This window comes from Monodelphis domestica, chromosome 5 (assembly GCF_027887165.1).
Source record: "Monodelphis domestica isolate mMonDom1 chromosome 5, mMonDom1.pri, whole genome shotgun sequence".
In the NCBI taxonomy this organism is placed as follows: domain Eukaryota; kingdom Metazoa; phylum Chordata; class Mammalia; order Didelphimorphia; family Didelphidae; genus Monodelphis; species Monodelphis domestica.
Genome location: NC_077231.1, coordinates 166,380,103 through 166,402,209, shown reverse-complemented (window position 1 = coordinate 166,402,209; position 22,107 = coordinate 166,380,103). Strand labels below are relative to the sequence as shown.

The 22,107-nt window shown below is 38.5% G+C and overlaps 1 protein-coding gene across 2 annotated transcripts in view; it reads left to right on the top strand.

Moving 5' to 3' along the window:
• Nucleotides 1-2,455: 2,455 nt before the first annotated feature.
• The window catches only part of NAPEPLD (N-acyl phosphatidylethanolamine phospholipase D), a 68,975-nt gene continuing 49,323 nt past the window's right edge, over nucleotides 2,456-22,107 (top strand). Inside the window, exon 1 of one of the 2 annotated variants that reach the window (XM_007504060.2) lies at nucleotides 2,456-3,438. In XM_007504060.2, coding sequence (XP_007504122.1) covers nucleotides 3,428-3,438 — 11 coding nt within the window. In that variant the 5' untranslated portion in view covers nucleotides 2,456-3,427. The remainder of the gene's footprint in view (nucleotides 3,439-22,107) is intronic. The other variant, XM_001371223.4, reaches the window with a different exon arrangement.

The following is a 22,107-nucleotide window of genomic DNA, read 5'->3' as shown; positions in this document are numbered from 1 at the left end:
GGGATTTTATACTCTTCACAACAGATGCTATGTCCTGGTATGGACATGACCTATAGAGTGTTAGTCCCTCAGGCATTTGGTGGGGTGGGGTGGTCATCTGACTGGGGTCTGCCTGGAGGCATAAAGATTCATCTCTTTGTCCATCTTAAATCCAGAGGACTATCAAGGAGGATAAACATCTCAGGACCCTACAGGGGTCATTGGGTATTTCTATGTTCAGAGTCATGGGGATGCAAAGGCAAGGGAGTTTCCCTGATAATAGTTCACCTGGGTTTCTGGGGGTACAATGCCAATGTCAGTACTGTGTATTTATGTCTTCTCAAAAGTCTGTGAATGATCATTACCAATAACCTCAGTTACCCTTTGGACTTAATTTCTGGTCTGTAGTTTGTTTCTTTCCGAGCCTTTGGCAATATAGCAGATTCTTAGCTCCACCCAGGCTCAGCCTAGGCTTAAGCAAACTATAAGTCAGCTAATACCCAGCTGCATTGGGAAGTTCTAGCCTGGGGGATCACAGGATTCTATATTTGGAAACAGCAGGAAGTTTAGAGCCCATCCAGGCTAATCTTTTTGTTTTACTGATAAGGAAACAGACTCAAAATGATTAAATGATTACAAGGCCACAGGTAATAAGAGGGGCAGGATAGAGCCTGTGCTTGACCTCAATTTTATTATTGCTATCAATCTAGAATCTAGAAACTCCAAACTTGAGGCTTAGTAAGATCTGATGAACCCCAAGTTTTAAGACTAGCTTGTAAATTGGAGACCCCAAAACTTGTACTTGATCCCAGTTCCCATGGGAATCCACCCTGAGGGGAATCCCAGGCTAGCAGTTTCAGATGAATAATGGACCCTAAGGTAAATGACAATCCCAGTTAGGTGGGGCTAAGCTAAGTGACTCTTTAGCATAGTAGGCAGCATCAGTCTCCTAAACTGCAGGTCCCGAGTTCCATTGGAAGCTTCTAAGGTTAAAAGAGCCACTTAGTTTATTCTTAGCCCCACCTAACTGGGATTGTCTTAATACAAGCTAGTCCTAAAACTTGGGGTTCATCATATCTTACTAGGCTACAAGTTTGGGGTTTCTAGATTCCAAGTTGATATTGCAAATAAGGGAAATTCAGCTTTTACTACTGAATGGTATGGCCACTTTTATCATACAAAGCTGACTGGCTTTGCAGCTTCCAGAAGTTTCTTCCATATTCTGTACCTTTATTTCCTGTTATAAATTAACACTCCTCTGCTTTCTTTCCTGTTCCCTCCCTCCAGATACTTGGGTTAGGCCAAGAAAGTTAGCTAGTGAAAAGACCTGGGACCTAGAGCCCAGAGGGTTTCAGTCTTTGACAATTAAGATAGATCTCATCAAACTCCAGAGACTAGTTTCTTCATTTGCAAAAGGAGAGATAATAAAAGAGGATTGTGGTGAGAATCCAATGAGATAATGTAAATGTATTAAAGTGGAACATAAATAAATATCTGCAACTATCATCCTTAGATATCACAGATACTGCTTAATCCAATTCTGGCAAATTTATTTCTATTTCCTGTAAGTGAATTGATAGAGTCAAGGTGCCACAATGTAACTTCAACACCATGGGAGAAAAAATAAGATGTTAATTTATATAAGAACTCTATGGTTGCAACATTTGTTTAAAAAATTTTTTTTTAACATTTCTAGGGTAATAACATTGTTACCATTAACACTTAATACCTATTTCACACCATGAATTCCAGAAACCTCAGACTAAAATATCTTTTCTTCCCAACTGTGCATATGACATGGCTGCCACTACATTTTAAAGAAAACTATTAAATTGCTTTAAGTTTAGATGTTAGCTAGCTCAGACCTGAGGTGGATCTTATTTTTAGGTAAAAATAGATCACACCTCCAAATTCCTCTGGAAAGGATGCGATCTATTTTGCCATAGGAAGTGCTCATTGGTCCATGTAACTATCAACAATAATGTGGATTTCGTGGGAAGGGGATGGGCACAGCCTATTTTGGTGAAGAAAGAACAAGAACTAGAGTCAGAAGACCTGAGTTCAGATTCTGGTTCTTCCACTTTATACCTAGAGGTCACAACCTCCCTGGAGCTCGGTTTCTTCAAGTGAAAAACGGAAGGATTGGAACGGAGGTTCTGTAAAGGGTCTTTCTGGCTCTGATTGATAATCTTATTTATTAGCTACCTGACTTAAAAATTAAAGAAATGTTACTTTGATCTCTGGAAGGAGATAATTTGAATGCCTTGACACTCTGAAGGAAGCAGTCCCAATTGTATGCCAGCAAGAGCACAGCAGGTGGTTAGGAAGGCAGCAGCTGTGGTCCAGAAGGGTGGAGGGTGGAGGTGCCAAAAATGGGGGTCAAAGGGGTATGGAAGCTGACAGCTTCCTTTAACAAGATGGCTGCAACAGCAGGAAAACAGCCTGGGCGGCCATCTTGGTAAAGGTCCAAGTATGCGGACACTAAGGTCACGATTGGCAGAGGTGGGAAAGGGCAAGGAAAGATCAGGGTCGTGGTGCGATGCAACCACTGCTGCTATGGTGAGACTCCGGGCTCTGGGCAGCTACCTAGGATTGTTGGCTCTCGGGACCACCAGCCGGTCCGACGCCAGCGTAACCTGTGGGAAGAGGCGTCAGACCCTCTGGACTGGCGGTGGTTGGGAGCCACCTTGCGGGACCGCAAGCAAGCTGCTGGAGCCTGGAGGCAAGATGGAGCCACCGCGGGAGGAAGAGCGCGAGCCCGAGCCTGAGCCTGAGCCGGAGCGCGAGCCCGAGCCCGAGCTGGTGCGCGAGCCTGAATCGGAGCGCGAGCGCCAAGAGGCTAAGATCAGCGGACTGGAGAGGTGAAGATGCGCAGCGCACTAGAGCGAGTACAGCCCCAGCCGCTCTGGCCGCCCACTCCTCATCTTCTCTGCAGAAACCCTGAGGATTGAGCTCGAGAGGGAAGGGGAGCTCTCTGCTCCACGCCCCGGGATTCCCCTCTTTCCCGGGGTGGCTCTTGATTCCCCAAGACTCCAGGGTGCGTTCAGTGTGCTGATTTCACGGGACTCTTTCCTCCTTCTTCCCCTCGTTCCTTTCTCCGGGCTCTCTCCCGCCTTCAGACCTTTGCTCTCAGAAGGGAGCAGTTCTGTTGTCCCAAGTCTCCAGTAAAGTAGGACAGCAAGGGGGTGGGCCCAAGTCTTGGGCTTCACAGGTTATTAAAAAGCCTCGGTTCACCCCCAGCTGCTACTACTACTGCTACTACTTTTGGAGCCCCGCGGGGCTGCGTTGAATTGCTGCAGGTTGCGGTCGCTGGTGCCTTCTTCCTCTGCAGATAATGTACAGATAATATTTTTGGGGGGATTTTTTGAGGGTTATCGGGGAATATTTGGAGGAGACTGGACGCAAACCCCATCTTGGTTGCTGATTACCTTGTTAAATCTCCTCTGTAATGGAAAACATGTAGGTGTTCTTTTTAAAAATAGTTTCTAATAGAAGGAACTGGCAATTTGAGAGCACCCGCAACCCCCTACCCCACCCTACCCCACCCCATCTCTTAGCGTTGGTAATCTATTTCAACAGGTCTTTGGTAATTCAGAAAGTAACCCAAGGAATGGAAATGAGAAGCAAATGAATGGAGCTAGGGGGTTGGTGAGAGATTGTTCTTTCTGAATTCTGTGTTCTTTTTTCTTTTTCTTTTTTTGGGGGATGGGGAGTGGGGTGCTGCTGCTGCTGCAGTCTTTGTAGAAAATGTATTCATATAGACTTTTTTTTTTTAGGAGAGAGCTTGCTGTTGTTTCTTTCCATGGTAGCTGAGGGGAATTCATCCTCTGTCATAGGCTTGTGTCTGAAGCTTTCTCTCCCCAGTGGGGTGTGGGAGAATTAGGAAAACTGATCAAAGTTTGAGCACTTTGGAGCTCTTGGAACTCGTATCCCGGTCGGTAGTTTTTTTTTTCCCTTTTCCCTTTAGTTTTTGAGTAGGATGGCACAACTATTCAACAACGGCGTGAAACTTGACTGTTTGCTTTGGATTATTGTGAAGTGGCTGGTATTTTATAATTGCTGTGATATTCGTAAAGTCATTCTTGAGTTGCTTTTCTCTGGAAGTTGAGCTGTTAAGTGGCCATTCCTTACTGAAAATGAATGTTTAGTAGTCTCATTCCTATATCCCGGCTGTAATTTTGATTTAGCGTCCCTAACATTAACATGTGGTAGCATTGTTCAGAAAAGGAAGTTATATAATCTTTAAAAAGAAAATGTTTCCTGCCTACCGGAGCATTTATTCTTCAAGGAAATGCCAAATTGTGAGTAGAAATTTAGAGCTAACATATTTATTTAAAATAAAATGTTAAGGACAAGCCCGGGGGAATGTGAGCAGCTTAATTTCAAAGGAAAATATTTGTGATTTTCAAACATTTTGAATGCCATATACTGAATTTTCTTGTAGCAGAGATTTTAATAGTCTTTTCAGGAGACAAACATGTTTAGTGTGTTCCATTTGTAATATCATACAACATTTCACATATTTTGGATTACGAGTGTTAGAAGAAAGTTATGCTCATTTAAAAACTTGATTATGGTTTATATATATAGATTGTCTTTTAAAAATAACTACTTGATTTTAGTATTTGCTGCTGGACAAAATTAACCTTGTACATTTGAAAGAAGTATTTTGGCTTCTTAGAGGTTTAGATAAGTGAGTGAATTTTCAATCAGAATTGAACACTGATTAGTCTACATTTGGATAAGTGAGATGACTAAAATTGTTTGGGCATTCTTATTGGGATTTCATTTTGCTTTTTCTTGGGGGTAAATGCCCCCTCCCTTCTCCTTTATGTAAGCAAACATGGAATAACCACAAGGACTGACTTTAATGGCATATTGGTTTATATTTAATTGGAGAAAAGTTTTTTAAAAAAAACCACTTCATTCTAATGGCCCTGACACATAGCACATAAGGCATATAATTAATCATTTATGAGCACCAGTGGGCATAAAACTGGGATAAATAAAATAAACTGTACTTGTAAGATGCAACATAAATTTTGTTAAACGTTTAATTCTAACTACTCAAATACTAAAGATTGTCATATTGTCTGTGTACAATTTATAGTATTTAAAGATATCTAAATATTTTATTGATATTCTTCTGCTCAGCCCTATCTAGACTCCAGCCACTTTCTATCTATAAGTCCTTAGACAAGTCACTTCATTTCTTAGATTCCTCATTTGAGAAACAAGGTTTTTGTTGTTCATTTGTTTTAGTTGTGTCTGTTTGTGACCCCAGTTGGTGTTTTCTTGGTATGTTTGTCAGTTCCTTCTCCAGCTCATTTTTATAGATAGGGAAACTGAGGTCAACAGGGTTAAGTGACTTGTCCAGGGTCCCACAGTTAGTAAGAACCTGAGGCCAGATTTGAACTCAGGAAGATTCTATGTCATCTAGCTACCTAAAAAATAAGGAAGTTGGACTAAATAATCTCTGAACTTCTTTCCAGTTCTAAAGCTCTAAACCTATATCTTTAAATGACTGAGCTTATATTTTAGTTTAGAGGCAGTATGGACTGGAGGCAGGTAAGAGGGATTTAATACAGACCCCAGTGCCTAATTGTGTCTAGCACAGGCTTGTTTAGTTGAACTAAAGGGCTAAGGTTTATTTTGTCTGCTATCAGTATATTCTTGGTAGTTAGTATTTACTATCCAACATTATACAAATACCAAAATGGTCAAACTAGGTAACTAGAAGTCTTTGATATCATTAAAATTTAAGCCATAAAGTATGCCATTTTTTTCATGAGTTATTATCATTTAATTGGAAAATAATTTTATTGGTTTTTAATCTTGTAATTATTAGTTCAACTAAAATATCTCAAGATTGTGCTTTGTAATATCTTAAAGTGAATTATACTTCCAGTTAAATATATATGCACCACAGATATGTAATTTGTTGATATCATAACTGTATTTATATGATGCCCTGAAGGTGCTTTTTTTGATTTACAGTGCCTAATTAACAGTTTTGGTTCTCAGCTAAGGAGCTTTGTATCTCAAACTAAAAAAAAGGCTTCTTAGGAAAACAGTGGAGACATATATAAGACTACCAGCACATTTTGCTTTTAAATCAATGAAATATAAAATTAACTATTATATCTATTGCTATTCATTTTTCCCCATAATTTTTGAAAGTGGAAATGTCTGTTGGTTAACTAGAAGTAGTTCCATAGTTTGGGGTCTCCTCTAGAAAATTAGAAGTCTTACAACATTCAATGAGCATAGTATTCTTAAGGAATCAATTATCAGATGACTTTCATTCCATGAAAATTACCACCTGGATTTTGGTTTAAACTTGGGTTTTCTCATTTTTCATATTGAAATTATTAAACATTTCCATTGAGCATCTATCATGCCTTAGACACTTATTAGCTTTATGATCTTGGGAAAGTCATTGAATTTCTCTGACTCAGTTTCCTCATCTATAAAAATGGTAATAATAGCACCTAGTTCCCAGAGTTGTAGTGAAGATAATATTTATAAAGCAATTTTCAAAACCTTTAAATACTACATTAAAAAAAAACAAAACAAAAGAAAAAACCCATGGGGAAGATTGTTGTAGTTGAGAAAGCATTCTGTTCAGATCTATCTTTTTATAGCATGTTTACAATAATTGTTTTAAATGATTAAATTTTAAAAAATTTCAGAACACTGTAGAATTTAGCTCTAGATGGGATTTTAGGGTTCATTCTGTGCTACTTCCCTCATTTTATGGATGAGGAAACTGAGCTCAGTTTTTTCTTAAACCCTTACTTTGAATGCTTTGTTGGTTCTAAGGCAGAAGAGCAGTAAGGGCTAGGCAGTGGAGGTTAAGTGACTTGCCTAGAGTCACATAGCTAGAAAGAAATGTCCAAGGTTTGATTTGAATCCAGGACCTCTGGTCCCTAGGCCTGACTCACTATCCACTGAGCCACATAGCTGTCCCCTGAAGCTCAGTTTGAAAAGAAGTGACTTGAGTAGCAGAATGAGACTTCAAACCCAGGTCCTGTGACTTCAGACTAATTTCAGACAGTTTAGGATCCTCTTTATTCTGGGGTACCCCTCTTGAGACTTCAGAGTTTTAAACCTAATTTCCTAGTGTGTATAGCCTTATAGAATTAGAAGCTGGAAGGGATTGTAAGAGAAATCTAGTTCAAGCATCATATTTGACAGATAGGAAAAAGGAGGCCCCGAACGGTTAAGTGACTTTCTCAAAGTTTCTGGAATTAGTTGTCCTTCCTGTTTAAGTTGTATGCTTCCCCACCACTGTAGAATCTAGAGCTGTTATAGTCTTCTTTACTCCAATAACCAAAGATTTATTTTGCTTTTGTGGTCTGTCAGTATTGTGCCAAAGAAGCTTTATAGATAGTCTGGACTTGATAAAGTATTCCTGAAAATTTATGACTTATTCCCCTATTGAAAATAGGAAAAAATAAAACAAAACTTTGCATTCAGGGAAGGGAAGGGAGAAGAACTGAGAGTTCTCAACTCTCTTCTTCCCACTTTTTTCTTTTCTTTCTCTGCCAAAGTGCTGTTGAAATTCAAAAGAGGCCAATCTGTTGGTAAGGCCAGAATTATTGGCCAAGTGCCACTACCCTTAGAATTGTTCATTTTATTAGATGGAAAAACTATTTACCTTGTTCATTTATTGTACAACTTTGCTCAATGCACATATTTGAGAGTTTGGCATAACTGTAGAATTTTTTAGAGCCTCCTTGGCATTCCAGGCACTTTACTATGCTATTCAAGTAGGATAAAAGTAGTAGTTCCCCTAGCACCAACTTCTTCTATGTAAGCAGAGTGGGAGATAGTGTCCTCTGGAGGCTTTAGTCACCATCTCTTATTTGTTTTGACTCTGCTTGTTGTGTGGCCGCCCAGCAGGTGACCTTTTCTAAACAATTCACTGAGAGCCTCCAAGGGAGAGTGTGAACTATAAATATATTTAGCAGTTGGGGCTGGTATTTGATTTCAGTTTCAGGTACTGCTATCTCTAACTGCTTATTGGGGGTGAGTTCAAGGTCCCAGGTCCTTTTCTTTCCACTACCCAATGCCTTCCTTACCTGACAGATAACCCAAACTCCTCTTCTATTCTTTCCTTTATCTTTACATTTGCTTTTTCTTGTTACTATGCAAATACCATTGGAAGAAGAGTAGCATTTTGAGATTTATGGATCACTTATGCCTGTGGGCATCTCTTCTTTTAATTTTCCAAGACTACCTTTATCATGGGGCCTACCTCAAAGGTCCTCTCTTTGGCACTGTATTGTACACACTAAGTTTAGACTAGATTTGGCATAGTCTGTTCTAGTTCATAATCCTATGAAGTTACACACACTAGGAAACTGAAGTAAAAACCATAAGTCTCAAAACGTGTCACCCCAGAGTAAAAAGGTTCCTAACCTGGATGTGAGTCAGAGAGAGAGACAGAGAGTTTGTGTCTGTGTGTATGGGAGCTTCTTTTGTTAAATAATATTAAGAAGATGACAATGTTCTTATCTGCTAGGGGGTTCATAACCATAAGGTTATCTCTTGTTTTCCTTTAGAATAATAATTTTAAAAGTGTATTATATGATCATGTGTTCTTCTTAATATCCTAAAATTTGGTAGAAAACATATTTCCTAGATATGGCCATGAGGTTGAGCAGTGTGTGGCATATAGCTATTTTCTGCTATGTTTGGGAAAGACATAACTTTAACCATGAGTCTTCTAGAAGGATGGGAAGACTTATGGTGAATCCAAGACAAATGGTAGGGGTAGTAGAGTTAGTGTGGTAGGAATAATGGGAAGAACACTTGATTTGGAGGCAAAAGACTTGAATTGAGTCCTGTTCAACTTGACTTCTTACTATCATAACTTTGAATGAGTCACTTTTTGTCTTGGTGCCTCAGATGTCTTAGAATAAATCACGTGTAAGCTTTCTTCCAGCTTGAAATCTTTTAATTTTCATTAGGGGCCAGTGTACTGTGAAAGAGCTGAGTGATTCTCTCTTTCTGTTATTTTCTCACAGCTTGGATTCATTATTTTGTTGATTTCTGTAATTTCTTCTGAGTGGATCCTTCTGCCACCATCAATGTCTCCTCTATCATTTTACAAACAGCTTTAGAATTGCTGTTGCTGAAAAATTTATCTCCTTATGGCCTGCTTAAGAATGGTTCTCTCTGAATTTTACTCGGTTGCACTGAACCTGTACTTACATCACTTCCATCTTTGGTAGTAAGTGCCAGAGCTTGTACTCTACTGGCATAGTCTCTTAAATTATTTCATACATAACTCCACCCGGATAATATTCCTTCAGCATTTGAAACTCTGTGTGTCTAAGACAAAGCTCAGTATCTGTTCCCTAAAACTTACCTTCTCTTAATGAATTACCCTGTTTCTTCTCAGGGCATCACCATCTTTTCAGTGATCCAGGTTTTTCATCTTAGGCCATTCTTGACTCATTGCTCATTCACCTCCACTCCCAATAGTCAATCAAGTACCAGGTTTTTCCCATCAAGTTTTATCCATGTCCTCGAATGATCTGTATTTATCCCATTCTTTCTACTTTCACAATGACCACCAGCAGGCCCTAGTTAGTTGGTCTATTAAACTATCCTGTCTCAAAGCTTTTGCAGAGACTTTCCCCCTTTCCTGGAATGTTCTTTTTCTAACGTCAGGCTCTTGGAACTCCTCACTCTCCTTTAAGGATCAGCTCAAGGGCCACTTCCTTCAATAACATTCAAATCTGTCTCCCTACATCCAATCTCTAATCCATCCCCCACACTCCTACCAAATTGATATTCTTAAAGCACAGGTCTGAACATGTCACTCTTCTGCCCAAGTAGCTCAAGACTCTCAGTTGCCTTAACAGGAAAACACAAAGTACTCTATTTGGCATTTAAAGTCCTACACAATGTGGCTCCAGCCTGTCTTTCCCACTATTGTATAATACTCCCCCTTCTACAAACTACATTCCAGCCAAACAGTCTTGCTTACTGTTTCCATACATGACACTCCATTGTTTGTCTCAAAGTCTTTGCAGGGTAACTATTGTCTGTCAAAGCCTTTGCAGAGACTATCCCTCATGATTAGAATGCTTTTCATTTTATCTTAGTGTCTTGCAACTCTAACTCCCTTTAAGTTTCAGCTAGAGTCAGTTAGTTAATAAATATTTATTAAGGGACCACTCTGTTCCAGACCTGTGTGATACAGAGAAAGGGCAAAAACAACCCTGTCCTCAGGGAGCCCACAGTCTAATGGGGGAGACAACAAACATGAAAACAACTATGTACAAAACAGCTATATTCAGATTAAATGGGAAATGGGAAAGGCTTCTTTTAGAAGGTACGATTTTAGATGAAAGCAGAAAGAAGCCAGGAAATCCAGGAGGTGGAGATGAAGAGGAAGAGCATTTCAGGAATAGGGGACAGTTAGTGAAATTACCTGGAGTGGGAGATTGAGTGTCTTTCTTGAGGAACAACAAGGAGGCTAGTGTCACTGGATCACAGAGTACCAGAAAGGTAGGAAGAGGGCATATTGTAAAGGTCTTTGAATGCCAGAGGATTTTGTATGTCATTCTGGAGTTGAATAGTGCATGTGTTGGAGGGGGTCCCTGACCAGGTCAAAGTTGTATTTTAATATTAGTTTAACAGCTGAGTGGAGGATGGAGTGAATGGCAAGAATCTTGTGGCAGGAAGAGAACCAGCAGGCTATTGTAATAGACCAGGCTTGAGGTGATAAGAGCCTGGGCATCACTGGAGAGAAGGCAATATACTAGAGAGACCCTACAAAGGTAAATTCAACAGGCCTTGTCAATAAATTGATTGTCCTGGTGGGTGGGACTTGGAGTAAAAGAGAGAAGAATGACACCTGGGTGACTTAGGAGAATAGTAGTACCCTCAGTAATAGTAGGGAAATTAGGAAGAGGAAAGAGTTTGAGAGAAAAATAATGAATTCAAGAGATTTTTCCTCATACTTTCAGGAGAATCCATCCAGGTTCATCTACCCAAGTACCAATCTATACTGGGCAATGGATATTTCTTTTACATGTACTCTATATTTATTAATTTTTTTAACATATTATCCTCCCTCATAAAATGTAAGCTCCTTGAGTGTGGGAATATATATATAAATATATATTACCTGCACCCAACATTCCTGGTACCTTGTAGGCACTGATGAACTCTAAGGTTCCTTTCAGCTAGCTCTAAATCTATGACTTAATACTTATTTTTAACATTAATGAACCTGTTAGATTAAAAATAGTTTTGAGTGTTAAATAGTTGTAGATAAGAGAGTGGGAGCCATAAACTGTGATAATTAAAATGTTTGGGAGCAAGGGAAATATATATATATCAATTATGACCGCTGAAATATGTTTTCTACTGTGTCTTGGTTTTATATAAATATAAGATGGTCACCAGGGAATATATTCCCAATTTATGAATATACCCAAGCCAACTGGGTTTTATAGAGAAATTTAATTTATAATACACTGATTAATCAATAGAAAAAGAGAGAAAGTAAGAAAGGAATAAGAATGAATAAATCAGTCAGTTGGTTTTATCCTCACCCAAGATCTCTCTAGGTAAGGCTTCTCATGCCAACCTCAGGCTCCACCTTCAAGAGAGCCTCCTTTCAAGAAATGTTTCCAGAGAATTCTTCTCCTTCAGAGCCAGCCTTCTCTCCTGGTCCTCCCACAGAGCAACCTCCTCAGTCCTCCTTCAGAGCCACCTCGCTCAGAGCAAAACCTCCCTCCTTCTCTCCTCAGACCCCGCTATCTTTAAGGAAACCATCTAAGTCCCCTCCCCTCAGTTCTCACATCTACCAATCACTGTCCATGTCTCCCCTGTGCCAATCGTGGCTCTAGCTTAACCCAGGACCGCCCAGAGGTCTGTTTCCTTTGCACATGTCTGTTGTAGGTCATATTCTCAAATAATTAAATCTTGATCTATGCTACAGCCCTTCCTAAATCCTGTTAGACTGAGTAGGGTGGAGATTGTAAATTCCAAGACCTGGTTCTGTCATTCCAAGTATCTCTATTGTATCAATTCTAAAATCAATCATGACTCAAAGAACTTCCTGTTCTATGCTTAAGCATAGGTCAAAGCCCTTTCCATTGTTTAGCAAAAGGTTTCTGTCCTAAAGTAGTCTTAAGTAGGGAGGAGAAGGATCCTCCCATGCCAAGGGGTTTCACATTCCAATAGAGTTCTTACTATCAGTAGGAAATTTTTTCCAAGTATGAAATTTCCCAATGGTGAAGTTTCCAACATTCATAAGTCTAAGAAATTTTAAGGTTTACAAACCTTGGGCCATCCCCATGCTGCAAAGAGATTTTGTTTTGAAACAGTATAACAATATAATCTCAACATAATAAAATAATATAAATCTAATATAAATACTGTTTTGGTAATACATATCACTTTGCTCCAACCATATCACTGTCCTTGGTCCTCATTCCTCAGTACAGATGATCAAAAGTTGAATAGATAAATGCAGTTTATTCTCACAGAAGAGTATAAGAATTATTGTGCCTATTTAGAGTACATAGAACTTTTATATTTTCTTCCTTAGTAGTAGTAATTAAATACCTTAGTTTAGCTTTCATGGAGAATGTGTCATTCTGGTGAAATTAGATATTCCATTTCTGCCCCCTTCTCCCCCCAATAACTAGACAGCAATACACTTCAGGTGATGGAACTTTACTTCAAATATTTGTTATGGAAATCTTTCTAAAATGTACTATAGAACTTCATTGCTTTCTTAAATAGAGCATTGGGAATGGGATGACATTTAGAGGCCCTTTAGAATATTCTATAAATATAATTCAACATTTTTTGTGCTGTAGATGCAAGTTTAGGTGATATAGGACATTGGACTAAATGGGCACCAACCCTGTTAATTTCCTTGGGATTTAATTCCCTGAAAAAATCCTTGATGTCAGCTTTCTTTTTGATGATTTGCCTCTTCCCCCTAGAGGCAGGTGAGCAGCTGTTTGACCCCTTGGGGAGGGTACAAAGGCTGCTTATATGGAAAATTAATTGGTGATTTAAGACCAAAATAGCCTTCTTGCCGATGTTTTTCTCACCCTTCTTTGCAATTACTGTTGCTGTTAGTACCTTTTGACTTGTCAGCTGTTAAATATTATTTCTGCATCAATAGCCCCACAGACCACTGGCACCTCCCCAGCATCTTCATCTACTCTTATTTCATATTGTTTGTTGTGTATATGTCTAAAGGAAGACTTCACCTCACTTAAGAAAAATAATTTGTGAGGTGTGTTTTTGGATGGAGTACCTGATTTTGAAATAGAAGAGTCTTCAACATTATATAACCTCCATTATAGATGATTATAATAATTTCCTTTGACTCAAGATTGACTGCCTTGAAGTTGGAAACTTCTAGAGTCAAACTTAGGTCTGAATATTGAGTAATCACTAATTCTTACAGGTTAGGCAGGAGTTATACATTGAAATAGTAAAATAGTTAATGGGTCAGAATTGCAAAGCAAATCAATAGCAAAGCACATCTCAACACTTATTTTTGAATAAATGAAATCTCATCCCTCATTTCTATCAGGGTAGCCAAGGAAACTAACCAGATTCTTTTAAACACAATTATCCAAAATGGAAGTGGGACAGGTGGGTAGGGATGGCATAATTAGATTGGAATTGCCCAGATTTGCCTTCATAGCACCTATGTTTCTACTCATAGTACTCTCCATTCTTAACACCTCTCTGCTACCTGGATATCTTATCTTTTTACTCTGTGGCATCTCATAATATAATGGAACTCTTGGGTTCTTAGATATTTCCATTATACTCTTAAATGTTTTCTTGTACAAAAGCTTCTCTCTCAGAAGACTCTTTGAAACAAATAGAACCAATGGCTCATTTTCTAAACAATACCCAGTAGTGTTAGATTTAAAATAGTTTTGAGGATTAAATAGTTGTAGATAAGAGAGTGGGAGCCATAAACTGTGATAATTAAAATGTTTTGGGAGCAAGGGAAATATATAACAATTATGACCACTGAAATATGTTTTCTACTGTGTCTTGGTTTTATATAAATATAAGATGGTCACCAGGGAATATATTCCCAATTTATGAATATGCCCAAGCCAACTGGGTTTTATAGAGAAATTTAATTTATACTACACTGATTAATCAATAGAAAAAGAGAGAAAGTAAGAAAGGAATAAGAATGAATAAATCAGTCAGTTGGTTTTATTACTCACCCAAGATCTCTCTAGGTAAGGCTTCTCATGCCAACCTCAGGCTCCATCTTCAAGAGAGCCTCCTTTCAAGAAATGTTCCAGAGAATTCTCCTCCTGACTCCTCCTGAGTTCTCCTTCCACAGCCTCCTTCAAGACCTCTCCAGGAGCTCTCCCTCCAGGACCTCTCTCCTCTCAGACTCCTTCAGAGCAAAACCTCCCAGAGCAAAACCTCCTCAGAGCAAAAAACTCTCCTTCTCTCTCCTCAGACCCCGCTATCTTTAAGGAAACCATCTAAGTTCCCTCCCCTCAGTTCTCACATCTACCAATCACTGTCCATGTCTCCCCTGTGCCAATCGTGGCTCTAGTTTAACCCAGGACCGCCCAGAGGTCTGTGGCTTTGCACATGTCTGTTGAAGGTCATATTCTCAAATAATTAAATCTTGACCTTTGCTCCAGCCCTTCCTAAATCCTGTTACTCTAAGTAGGGTGGAGATTATATTTTCCAAGACCTGGTTCTGTCATTCCAAGTATTTCTATTGTATCAATTCTAAAATCAATCATGACTCAAAGAACTTCCTGTTCTATGCTTAAGCATAGGTCAAAGCCCTTTCCATTGTTTAGCAAAAGGTTTCTGTCCTAAAGTAGTCTTAAGTAGGGAGGAGAAGGATCCTCCCATGCCAAGGGGTTTCACATTCCAATAGAGTTCTTACTATCAGTAGGAAATTTTTCCAGTATGAAATTTCCCAATGGGGAAATTTCCAACATTCATAAGTCTAAGAAATTTTAAGGTTTACAGTAGGTAAAATGTGTAAAGCATAATTTTAGCGTTGTGACCTAAATTATATTAATTATTGGTCGCCATGGATATCCCAAATAATAAAATAAAAATATCCAAGTCAGTCTGAAATTTTATGGTGATTTAATTAATATAATGGAAAGAAATTAAGAAGAAGGGAAAAAGAAAAGGATGTAGGATTTTCTCCCGCCTGGCTTGTACCAGGCAGGTAGATTAGGGGATCTAGAAAGTAAGGGTTTGGAGTGTGAAAGAGAAAGGAATCAGCCTGAACTCCAAGAGGGCTCAGCCAAGATGCCTGAACCTGAATTAACTCAAGGGACAACTCACCACCAAAACCCAGACAAATAGCTTCCACTACGCCAAGATGTCGGAACTCTTAGCACGCTGCCAGCCACAGACGCCTCTCCGGGAAAAGAGGGAGAGAGAGGAGGTGACGTGCCTTATATAGACGGTTTTACGTCACTTTCCTGCGTCTCATCTGCACCAATGATAGCTTAGCTTGACTTAGGAAAGCCCAGGGATCTGTCCATTGTTTCTGCCCATGTCTGTTGAAGGCCATTTCCTCAGATACTTTATCTTTGAGTATGGTGCAGGCATTCTTGACCTTGTTAAACTAAGTAGGGTGGAGCAATGTAGAGTTCCCAAGACCTGATTCTGTTAAACCAAGTATCTCCATTGTTACTAATCGGGAAATAGCTAAATCAGATCTTCCAAAGTATGGTCTGAGTAAGGTGGAGTAGTTTTAAAATTCACAAATGAAGTGTGGTAGGTAGGATAATCAATTACCAGATTGCAATCCTGGTTATTATGGGTAAACCCTAGACTTGTCTATCAATAAATAAGATAGCTTTGCTAGCAAGGGCTGGGAGGTACATGGTTGCATGATTTATCTCTGGTGGATTGAACTCAAAGTTTGGAGCTAGGAGTTTTTCTAGATATAAGTTTAGGATTAAGGATGTTGTTTAGGTCTAGTGAATTGGTGCTGAAACTAGTCATTTAGAGCACAGAAGTAGGCAAGTTCTTGATTTCAGGGTTTGATCACTGATTTTACTGTGTCAGGGAGCCCAGATTGGTGGAAGATGGGAGTAGAGTGTCAGAAGTCAAATGCCATTGGGGGAAGTGTTGGTATTATGGATAAAAATGAAAGTAAGTGGTGAGAAGGTGGAGAGAAAGGCCAGGAATGGACTGAGATTTGGCATTAAGTTAGAATGTCCCCAAAAGGGAAGTTATTGCTAACAGAGGTTTGTTGACAAATATTTCCTAAACAGAGCACTTCTCCTTTGGGGAATCCTACAAGTAGAGTGGTCTCTGGACATACTGAGTTATATTTGTTTAGGGAATTGTTTGGCTTTGTTAGAATGGTAGAAACTTGTTCTTTAGCCTAAGGAGCTCTCTGGCTCTGGTAGTGGCTATATTATCACTTCCTTGCGGGGGAAGGGTGGGACCCAGGTGCGCTACATCCCTGAGACAGGGGTATGTTGCTATCTGATTTGTCACTTGGGCTCCGAATGTGGGTCTTGTAATAGTTTAGAGCCCTAACAAGCTTTGTTATCCTGTGACTTGTTTATAGTTTTGAAGTGGTTTTCCATTCCAGGAAAAAAAGATAATGGCATAAAGCCAAAACCAAACAAAAAACAAACCCCAAAACATTCCTTGTCCATCAGTGTATTAACTGATTTGTAGTTAAATAGAAGGCAAATGGGAAATAACTTTTGGTCCCTGAAAAATTTCATCTTCCTAATTTAGAATTTCCAATGAACTAAAAAAAAAAAAGAAAATAGTATCATTAGTACATACCAATGCAACTTTCTAGTCATCATCTCTGGCACCTACATGTAGAAAAAAATAAAAAAGGAAAGCACTATAGTCAGCAGCACTTTTTTTTTTCTTTTTCTGAGAAACACAGCACAAATTCTTTTTTTTAAGTGAAGTGAACTCTCCACATCATTCCAGTTATGAAACTAAAGCTTATGGTCATACTTGCCAAAGATTTTTAAAAGATAGGTAACTAGCATCCATTAAGACCCAAACTATGTGCTAGCCATTGTACTAAGAGCTAGGAATACAAAAAAGGGCAAAAAACAGTTCCTGCTCTCAAGAAACTCACTGTCTTTTGAAGAAAACAACACACAAATAACTGTATATAAATAAGACATACACTGAAGAAATAGGAGATAAACTCAGAGGGAAAGCACTAGATGAGACCCAAAGAAAGCCAGGAAAGCCAGGAGGTAGAGATGTGGAGGGAGAGAATTCCAGGGATGGAGTGAGAAAACTGAGTCAGGAGATAAAATATCTTTTTCATGAAACTAACAAGTCCAGTGTCACTAGATTGTAGAAGAAGTAGAAAGGATTAAAGTTTAAGAAGATTAGAAAGATAATATGGTGTCAGGTTATGAAAAGGACTAAACAGAAAATTTTATACATATTTGATTCTGGAGGCAATAGGGGAACCTTTGGAATTTATTGAATGGGAGAGGGATAGTGTAACAGTAGAATCTGTGTTTTAGGAATGCCAATTTGAAAGCTTAGACAATGAACTGGAATGAGGTAAATCAGGTGGCAATATAAGTTTAAAATATTTAACATAGATTTTTGAGCTGCACAAAATATGTTTCTGAGTATCACAAAAATAGCAACTTAATTTCTCTCTTTTTTTGATTCCCCTATTAAAGATTAGTGCACATCCCCCCCCTTTAATTTTTTTAAAATTAATTTAGAATATTTTTCCATGGTTACATGATTCATGTTCTTTCCCTCCCCTCCTCCTTACTTCTTCCTGGAGTTGACAAACAATTCCACTGGGTTTTATATGTATCAATGTACAGAACATATTTCCATATTATTAATATTTGCAATAAATCAACATCCCTAGTCACAGACTCATCGAAACATGTGATATGTTTTTCTTCTGTGTTTCTACTCCCATTGTTCTTTCTGTGGATGTGAAGAGCATTCTTTCTCATAAGTCCCTCAGAATTGTCCTGAATCATTGCATTGCTGCTAGTAGAGAAGTCCATTACATTCGATTGTACCACAGTGTATCAGTCTCTGTGTAAAATGTTCTCCTGGTTCTGCTCCTTTCGCTCTGCATCAATTTCTGGAGGTCCTTCCAGTTAACATGGAATTGCTCTAGTTCATTATTCCTTTGGACACAATAGTATTCCATCATCATCAGATACCACAATTTGTTCAGCCATTCCCCAATCCATGGGCACCCCCCCAATTTTCCAATTTTTTTGCCACCACAAAGTGCTGCATTAAATAACTGCACATGTTTAAGCACTGGAGAAATTAATAATTTGACTATATCATTTTTCTTTTAAGATAGGTTTCAGGAATGTCATTTCCCTACTACCTATATGCTACTGTAGAAATATTTAGTATTTTTTTTAGTCATTTATTCTAACTCCCTAATGTGTCATAGTTTTTTAAACATTCCTATTATAACATTAGATATGAGAAATTCTAATAAGTTCTTTACTCAGAGGGTTTGTTTTTGAGCATAGTTTTGCTTTACTTGATTAACTTAGTAGGTTATTTGTATTTCTAATCAAGACTTGTTTTCATAGTTTCACACAGAAATAAACCCCTTAATTGAAGGAAGAGAAGAAATCTACTTTAGGAATTGTTCCAAGCCCAAGAACTGCTAATAAACTTTATTTCAACATACTTTCAAAATGTTTAGTAATCAGAAAAGCTCCCTTCTCTCTTGGCTACTTATTGAGGGCAAAAGTTGTTCTCTGTTTATATAGTGAGAAACATAATTAGCATTTTGGCAAAATGGGTACTCATTCTTCTTGAAGTTTTCCTCTGTTTTTAGGTACCCTTTTGATTACACTTCACTTTGTCAAAGGCTTCATTATGTACTATCATAGGGTGATAGATCTATAGCTATAAAAAACCTCAAATCTAGTTCAATTCCTTCATTTTTATAGATGAGGAATCTATATGCCAAATCTTTAATACTACCGCAACTTTATCTCTTGAATTCCTCCCCTTTTCTCTATTCTTATAGATTCCATCTTATTTATAGCCCTTATGAACTCTTACCTGGTCTACCTCTGCTTGATCCCTTTGCAACCAGTGCTCTTCTCTAATCAATACTCCACACAGATGCCAAACTCCTGTTCCTAAAACATAGGTTTGACTATGTCATTTCCCTACTATTTTTTTTTGTGTGCACAGGTGTGATTCCGTGTTGCTTATAGAATAAAATGCAAATTTTTTAGCTTGACATTTAAATCCCTTTCCAGTTTTGTTCTATCCACTTTTATAGTTTTATTACATATTAATCCACTGTGTTCACCTCAAAGTGTCCTGCTAGCTATTTTCCAGCCAATCAACGTTTATTAAGTACTGATTAAGTACCTGCTGTGTGCCAGGCACTGCACTAAGCTCTGGAAATGCAAAGAAAGACAAAAGACAGTCCCTGACTTTAAAGAACTCACAGTCTAATGCAGGAGGCAACATGTACACAACTATGTTCAAATAAGATACATATGGTATAAATTGGAGACTGTCAGGAGAGGCAAAGTGCTAGTATTAAAAGAGATTATGGAAAGTTTCTTGAAGAAGGTGGGATTTTAGCTGAGAATTAAAAGAGATGGAAATGAAGATGGAGAGAACTCCAGGCATGGGAGATATTCAGTGAAAATGGCTGCAGTTGGGACATGCAGTGTCTTATGCAAGAACTTCACTCATTCTTTAGGATTATATTATTTAGCTTCCAATTATTTTTTCATCTCTACTTCCATAGCCCTATATAGAATGCAATTTTTTATTGCATTATGGTATGAAAAAGGTTCATTTAATATTTCTCCTTTTTTTTTTGAGTTTGAAGTTTTATGTCCTAATACATAATTTATGAAGGTGCCGTCCATGACCAGTTGAGAAAAAGGTATACTCCTTTTAATTCCCATTCATTCTTCCTGAAAGTCTGTCTTAATATAACTTTTCTAAAATTCTATTAATCTTCTTAACTTCTTTTATATTTTATAGTTTGACTTATCTAGTTTTAAGAGGGGAAATTTGAGGCTCTATTTTATAGTTCTGCTATTTATTTCATCTTATAATTCATCAGATTTTTCCTTTAAGAATTTGGATGATAATTGTAAAGAGAGAATTAGACTTTCTTATTTTAATGTAATCAATCAGCAAGCTTTAATTTAATCAAATCAAGAACTTAAAGTACCCCTATTTAGCACCTAGCTAACCATTAAGTAGGAGAATTCACAAGTCACTAGCTCACACCTCCAAAGGTCACAAGGACTGCCCCCCCCACCCTTGGGCAGTGCTAGGCAAATTGGGAGGCTGTGATTAGTTCCTATGAAGTGGGAGAGAGACAGGAAGTGATGTGGAAAAAGGAATATAAGAGGTGAGATCAAAAGGACGAAATTCACTCTTTGCTTCCTTGGTTTCTTTGGTGAGGAGAGTCTCTCTTGGTTAGTGCTTCAGTGGGACACTCTCTTCAGCATGAGCCCTGGTGAGATTCTTGGAGGCAGTCATCTTTTCCCAGAATCATTCTGGATTGGAGCTTTTTGCTCTGGGTTTTTTGCTTTTTGCTTGCTGGGTGAGTGACTGGAGCTAAAGGAAGAGGCTTGTGTTGGTGGACTCCTGACTGAAGACACCATCAGGACTTCCACGTGGAGATTGGGACTTGAGGGAGCCCCTGCTGGGGGCTGAGCCAGACTTCATCAGAGCAGCACTTAGGGTGGTAGGCTAGACAAGGCTCTGTCTCCTTCCTACATTTCCCACTTTCAATCTCTCTACCCTGTTGTGAATAAAAGCTGCTAACAGTCATTTTTTTTTAACTTAAGGGCTAATATTTTATAACCAGTGACCACAATCTCAGTTTCATAACTCTCATATTGAGTCAAACCAATTTTAATTCTTACATAATGCTATTTGGTACGTATATGTTAAGTATTGATTTAAGTTCATCTATAATACCTTTAAACAAAATGTAGTTGCCTTACTTATCTTTTGAAATTAGGCTTATTTTGTTTTTGCCTTTTCTAAGATCATGATTAATATACTCCTGCATTTTTTTTAACTTTACCTGAAGCATATCATGTACTTTCTCATGGATTTAATTATCATCTTTATGCTGATGATTCTTAATCTGTTTATCTAGTCCTAATCTCTCTGCTGATCTCTCATCTTTCATCTCCAACTGTTTTTCAGAGGTCTTAAACTGCATGTCCAGGAGACATCTTCAGCTCAATATGTTCAAAACAGAACTCACTAACTTTTTCCCTAAACCCTGCCCACTTCCAAGCTTACCTACAAATTATCCCCTACTCTTCGCTCTTTCAGCTCCTATAAACAATTTGTTGCCAAGGCTGAACTAAATCTGATGGTTGGAAGTGACAAGAAAACAGATTTTTGGCTAGGGATATATTGTAGGGCAAGGAACATTTATTAAGCACCTACTGCAGACCAGAAACTGCTAGAGCCTAGAGATATAGATAGTAAAATGAGATAGTTTCTCTTATCAAAAGGTTTTTATTGTCTGGAGGTGATAATGCTTCTTCTGATGAAGGCCTTTTTTATCTTTTTTTTTATTCCCCAGAGCAGTGATGGTGAACCTTTTAGAGATGGGATTGCCAGGTCTCTCCCTGCCCCTGACTGAGTAATGTCCTCAGCAAGTGTAGAGAGGGGGAGGGAAGTGGTCCAAGTGCTCTGCTTCCCTCCAGCTTTGCTGCCTGTGCACTGCCTACCTAATTCTGTGCATTCCCACTGGGCTGCTGGGTAGAGGGGCGGGGATATGAAAAAAAGGTCATCAGATATGGGGGGGGGGAGAGCTCCACCTCAATTCCTTTGCCTTTTTAGTAATGAACTCTGTTTGGGGTGGTGGCAGAGTGCCCACAAAGAGTACTCTGTGTGCCATCTTTGGCATTTGTACCATAGGTTTGCCATTATTGCCACAGAGCTTAACACAATGCCTGGTACATTCAGATTTGTTACCTGATTAAGGATAAAGTATTTTCAGAGAGAAGTCATTATAGAATATATAAAAAATAAATATGGTTGGAGAGGGCTCATTTTCTTAAAAAGAAATTGAGAAAACCTTTGAGAAAAGAAGGTGGTGCTTAAACTAAGCTTTGAAGT